General features: G+C 27.1%; 1 protein-coding gene across 4 annotated transcripts in view; it reads right to left on the bottom strand.

Annotated features, from left to right (window-relative positions):
* Positions 1-2,042: 2,042 nt before the first annotated feature.
* The window catches only part of LOC145279689 (prolyl 4-hydroxylase subunit alpha-1-like), a 105,403-nt gene continuing 101,445 nt past the window's right edge, over positions 2,043-6,000 (bottom strand). For all 4 annotated transcript variants that reach the window (XM_080130966.1, XM_080130964.1, XM_080130965.1 and 1 more), the window contains exon 13: positions 2,043-2,722. In XM_080130966.1, coding sequence (XP_079987092.1) covers positions 2,555-2,722 — 168 coding nt within the window. In that variant the 3' untranslated portion in view covers positions 2,043-2,554. The remainder of the gene's footprint in view (positions 2,723-6,000) is intronic.

Below are 6,000 nucleotides of genomic sequence, written 5' to 3'. Positions count from 1 at the left end.
TCTAAAATTTCAGGTGTTTAGACCCAAAATTGTCGGAGGAGCTTGGTAGAGTTCTCAAAAGTCAAATCACTGAACTTTGACCCCTTAACAGCCAAATTTCTGGCCGAAAACAGATCACAAAGATTTTCCCAAATCTCAGTACCCTGTATATCAAATTTCGAGTCTGCAGATTTAAAATTGACAAAGTTATTGCATTGGGAAATGTACACACACACACAGACACATTCACTTTTATTGATACATAGATATTACTATTGAATCCCTTTATGCTGTTTGATTATAGTCTTCCATTTGTTAAGACCAAAAAGATTTATTTTGTATGATTTAGTTAGAAATGGAATCATCTTCAGAGAAAGTTAGTTCAACTTGTCTAGGGTGAATGTCATTTTGGTACGGTCAAGGTTCGTACAGACTTGAAAAGTCATTTAAATTTGACTCTTGCCTTGAAAAGGCCTAATTTCTATTACCTTTAAAAATCCTTGAAAAAAATGGCAAATGTCTTGAAAATTGTATTCTTTATGCCCAGTAAACATCTGTGTCAAAATATTAAAAATAAAATTGAAATAAATACTATTTAATTATTTTTTAAGTCTTAATAAAAATACCATTAAAATATTTTTTAAATGTCGAAAATAAAGTTGAAATACATTGTTCTGAAATTACATAGTAATACTGTGGATATAATAGTTATGTCCTTTTATCACAAAACTGCCCAAGGTAGTTTTTTGATAAAGATAAAAGTCTATTTTAGTTCTCATTTATAATATATATTTTTTTTTTAGGTAGGGGCACAAAGGGGATGAGAAATGGTGGCCGACATAAATAAAATTACCCCCCCCCTCCGCCTCCTGTAAAAAATACTTTCCTTGCACAGACGGGATTCTCCAATGGCGACCCCCTCCCTTTCCCCAACAAAAAAAATTGTGATAATTTAAAATTAGGCTGACCATGCAAAAAAAAAAAAAAAAAATGTACAAGACGGCAGCCATCTTGGTTGGTAATTAAAAGCCGCGAAAAAGAGTTCATATTTGAGATTAAATAAAAAAGCATTTAAAACTATTTAAAAACACCCAAAAAATTATGCAGGTAGATTGCAAAGTAACTTTTATTGGCTATGGTAACATTTGTTGTATATTTGATTTTTTTTTTTTTTTTTTTTTTTTTTTTTTTTTTTAACCACTTTTGAAAAACTTTGAAAAATCCTTGAATCTGTACAAACCCATAAGAAAAAAGTTTATATAACTATTTCTTTAATTTTTTTTTTTTTTTTTTTTGGCTGAGTTATCGTTCATAAATGAACGGCCATGCAAGGATAAGTGTTAATGAGATGTATGGATTGTTGGTTTAATGAAGAATATTTGAGAAGAATGCAAAGAATTGGAATGAACAAAAGTTGATAATTTATGGAAACGGAGTATGACAAGTATTTGTTGATATTAAAAAGGTATTAATGGTAGGTTTGAAATTTTCGTAAATTTTACGAACCTGTATATTTTTATGCAATTTTTATTAAAATGGAAGATAAAAACTTGGCGTTTGTTTAGATTGGCAATCTTTTAAAGCAACGGATTGCAAGTAAAAACATTACTTGCTTTCATTTCATATTGAAAATTAGTATAAATTCCCCCAATTACTAAAAATGATCCAGTAGAATATGTGGTAGATGTATTTTTAACAAAAAAAAAATCCTCTACAAATTATGTTCTTTAAAAATATGTTTCAAAATAATGGAACCTTAATTTAAGTCACTTTGTAATACTGAATTGGTCGCACAACTCTTCCACATTAAAATATACAATAAAACTTGATAATTCTATGAATTTTATATTTACTTGTAATTATTTTTCTACTTGATCATTTTTCATAATTTTTGGAATTTATACTAATTTCGACATAATACATGAGTACATAATGTTTTCATCTGAAATGTGTTTGCTTAAAAGTTGACTAATGTACACAGGCACCAAAAACTTTTCCAGTTCATAAGAAAGATTACAGAACCTTTTTTTTTTTATTTATGAAAAAAAAGGAAAGACAAAAAGTTTCTTTCATAAACCCATTTATTCTTTAGATTTTGAACATGCACTCATACAAAAAGTTTTTTAAAATCTGATTCAACATGAAACTAACGTTTTATGTACATCGTAGTGGAGGAAAGTCACCTCAGTACTTTTTGTTTTGAGAAAGAAAGAGGTGAAGGATGATAAGAGGCCAGGTATTGAGAAATAAATCTTTACAAAAATATAGCTGGCATTTTTAAGTGATACTGGTAAAACAAAATGTCTCTTTCCTCTCCCATGAAGAAAGTAATGTCCAAAAAAAAAATTTTTTTTCTTTTTTTTTCAATCTTATATCATTGACAGAAATTTTTTTTTTTTTTCATCAATTATAAAAAAAAAAATTTATTTGTAGAAAAAAAAAAAAGAAAGAAATTAAGGATTTTAAAGTTTTCTGAAAAAGTATACAAGACATTTCATGTTTAAAAAAAAAAAATCTTCGTTTATGGTTTAGATTAGTTTAATGCTAAATCAGTTTTTTTTTTTAAGTTTCAACTTTATAATGCTGGATTTGTTGAACACGGTCTTCGGAATTCCTGTCCTCGTTCATGAATCCATTTGTTCATTACCCATTTATTTCCAACTAAAACTGGGCAAGCAGCATGTCGTGTATTAAAGATTCCTTCACCATTTCTGTAGAGGTTGTACCAGAAAGCAGCAGCACCCTGTTAAAGAATGATAGTTTTACATATAATAACACAAGAAGAAATTAATTCTCAGTAGACAGTTTTGCACCAATTTTATTTTTCTTTAAGAAGATTAAAAACGAGCTATAATGATACTAAACCTTAGGTCTAAAATACTTATTCCAATTTTAATCAAAATCCATTAAACGATTTTGTTGTAGAAAATGTCTAATTCAAAGCTTAAGCTTAAAAGAAGAAAATAAAATTCAAGGGATATTGATTTGTTGGTGTTTAATGAGTATGAGTAAAAATTTAATATAAATTTGATATCAAATTAGAAATTGTGCTCATATTACCCCCTCTCACTTCCCCTTCATGTATCAGGTCTATTTCTGCGAACATGGCTTTCCAGTCCCTTCTGCATTCAGTCCTTGATATCTATGGTTGTGCATCTTGTGATCTTAAGATCATCCGTGAACTTTGTTTGTCTTCCCCTGCTGTTCTTGCTGAGGATCCCCCCTCCAAAAAAAACCCTTAAAAATACTGAGAAGAAATTGAAATTTGGGAAATATATACTTATTAATATCTAAATATCTACTGTTAAAATTTCACAAAAATCAGAGGTATCTAAATTTTCATTACCTTTCTGTGAAAGTAAATATAGCCCATATTTAGATTTCTTACAATTTTAGCAGCTGTGTTTCAAAATTCGTAATTATTAGTCAGTTAGTTTAGGAGTAAATTATGTATATATAAACATATAAAGATAAACATGTAAAGATAAAGATATCAGGGTGAGCTTAAGCTAGGACAACATCTTAAGTTATAATTCTAACTGGACACTTTAAATGTTGACATAAATTTTTAATAAATTAAGAGTCTGAAATCTTCCACTCTATAATAAAATTTCAATGGTGAGTGGTTTTCTTTTCTTTAGGTTATCAGAAATGATAATTTACACACAAAAAAATTAAATTACTAACTTAATTCTATGATTTTGTGCGAACACTGGTGAAGCATAATTTTTATAATTTTTTTTTTTTATGTACACTAGTATGTATATATCTATAAAATTATCACATTCAGAACTTGCTTGCTTGGACATTTAAACCGTCTATCCAGTTTGTGACTTCCGGTTTCAAAAAATTCATCTGCTTACCTATTTCATGTGCATCATCTGCTTACCTATTTCATCTGTCTTAAGTCCGATATTAAAAGCCACTACTGCTTTTCAAAGCATACACAAAGTGAACAATATTTTTTTGTTTTGACTTATGTGTTTTCCTTACAAATAAGTGTAATTTAACTTCATTGAGTTAAAAGAAAAAAAAAATTTAAATATAAATATACAAGATATAACTATAATCATATTTATAACCTTTTCGTAGCGCTTAAAAAAAATGTTTTTTTAAGACAATATAATCTCAAAATCACTTTTTATTATTTTTCATCTTACCCTTTAAAGATCAACGTGTAGATTAGTGTGTGTGTATATATATATATATGTATATATATATATGTAATTTAAAGGAGATTAGAACAATAGTCTAAAGAGCTGAGTGTATTTTAATGTAACAGTGAAATTACTAGTTTAATTAAAATACAGGAAATAGAAAGTGCTCGTTGTAATTTAGATATATAATAAGCTCGATAGTTAAATGTCCTAGAGCTAATTCAATATTAAGTAATGTGATTTATAATTTAAAATTTAAAAATCAAATTTTAATTAAATTAAAAATCCGTTTCATAAGAAGGAACAACAACAAAATCAATTATCTGTACGATCGTTTCGGAAAACAATGCTTTTTATTGTGGTATACATCAAGTTATGTAGAATAATTATATATAGTTTTTTGGTAAGCAAGGTCTCCTCATCAGCAAATTTTGGAGGGTTTTAATTGAATTTAAAAGACACCATAAATAAAACTAGCATTAAAAGTAAGGCAGATGAATCTTTTAATTTTTCTTTTTTTGAAATCAGGAACTGTGGTTAAAGTAGTCATTTAGATGTTATATATATGTAAATACATACATGTTTAATTGTTTACAATTTGGTTAATATATATACAAAAGTTACATTATTTCATAAATAAATTTTAATACTGAAAACGGTTACTACATGATTTCTATGTATACTATTTATTCAAAAGGAATCAATACTCAAGGGGTTATCTCATTTGCATATTACATTAAATAAAATGTTTTAACAATATGTTCTAAATTTTTAATGGAAATTATTAGTAATATAATTGTTTTAAGTATTCTATTTAGAAATATTATATAAAGTTGATTAATTGAATTTATTTCTAATTTAATTTTCAGTTAATGTTTTGTTTTAATTATTACTATAACCAAGATCAGCTTCATTTAAAAAATGGGAGTTAGTTTACATTTAACCTAGGATTTGTTTCCCTTTAAGTTATGAGATTTTATTTCCCTGTTTGAACTTCATAGATATTGGGCTATGTTTTATGCTTCCAAAATTCTAAAATATGGTCAACTTTCAGGAAAATCCTAATAACTTAGGATATTTGGTGTATCTTAAATAGTATGTGACTAAATCCTCTGCCCGGCAATATGTTTCTTACCTGGCAATGCCAGGTATGTGCAGATAGTATATATATATATAAACAATAGAAAAATGTGAGCATGAAAAATAATATGGTTAAGCTTAAACATGGAAAAGTAAATGACTAGTTGTTAAAACTGGAAAAGAAAAGGACAAGATATTCTAGTAAAAAGTATAATAAATTTATAACTTAAAATATTGCAGCATTAAGAATTGATTATATAATGTTATAAATTGAATTTAAAAAAAAAAATTCTTAATGCTGCAATATTTTAAGTTATAAATTTATATTTTTTTTACTAGAATATCTTGTCCTTTTCTTTTCCAGTTTTAACAACTATTCCTTTACTTTTCCATGTTTAAGCTTAACCATATCATCTTTCATGCTTGCATTTTTCTATTGTAATCCATGATTTTTCCAGGCATCCAATAAATTCACTTGTTCTTTGTTTAATTTCAGTCTTATTTCCCCCCCCCCATAAACACATATGTAATAACAATGTACAGCACTTGATTTCATTCTCTCTGTTTCACTTGTTACTTCTCTTTTTGCAACAACACTGAAGCAACGTGGTTACTATGGAAACCAGTTATAAAAAAACGTTGCTCACCTCCTTATGTTTTTTTTTTTTTTATGATTTTAACACCAGTAAATTCATAACTTTTGTTTTACTGAACGAAAATTGAAAATTTTTTTTCACAATATAGCTAAGAAGGTGATCTATAAGCTGTAATAATTGTTTGAAAT

Source organism: Euprymna scolopes, chromosome 7, assembly GCF_053919585.1.
Source record: "Euprymna scolopes isolate OS-2025 chromosome 7, ASM5391958v1, whole genome shotgun sequence".
In the NCBI taxonomy this organism is placed as follows: domain Eukaryota; kingdom Metazoa; phylum Mollusca; class Cephalopoda; order Sepiida; family Sepiolidae; genus Euprymna; species Euprymna scolopes.
Note: the sequence above shows the minus strand (reverse complement) of the source record. Positions and strands in the feature narration are given on the sequence as shown.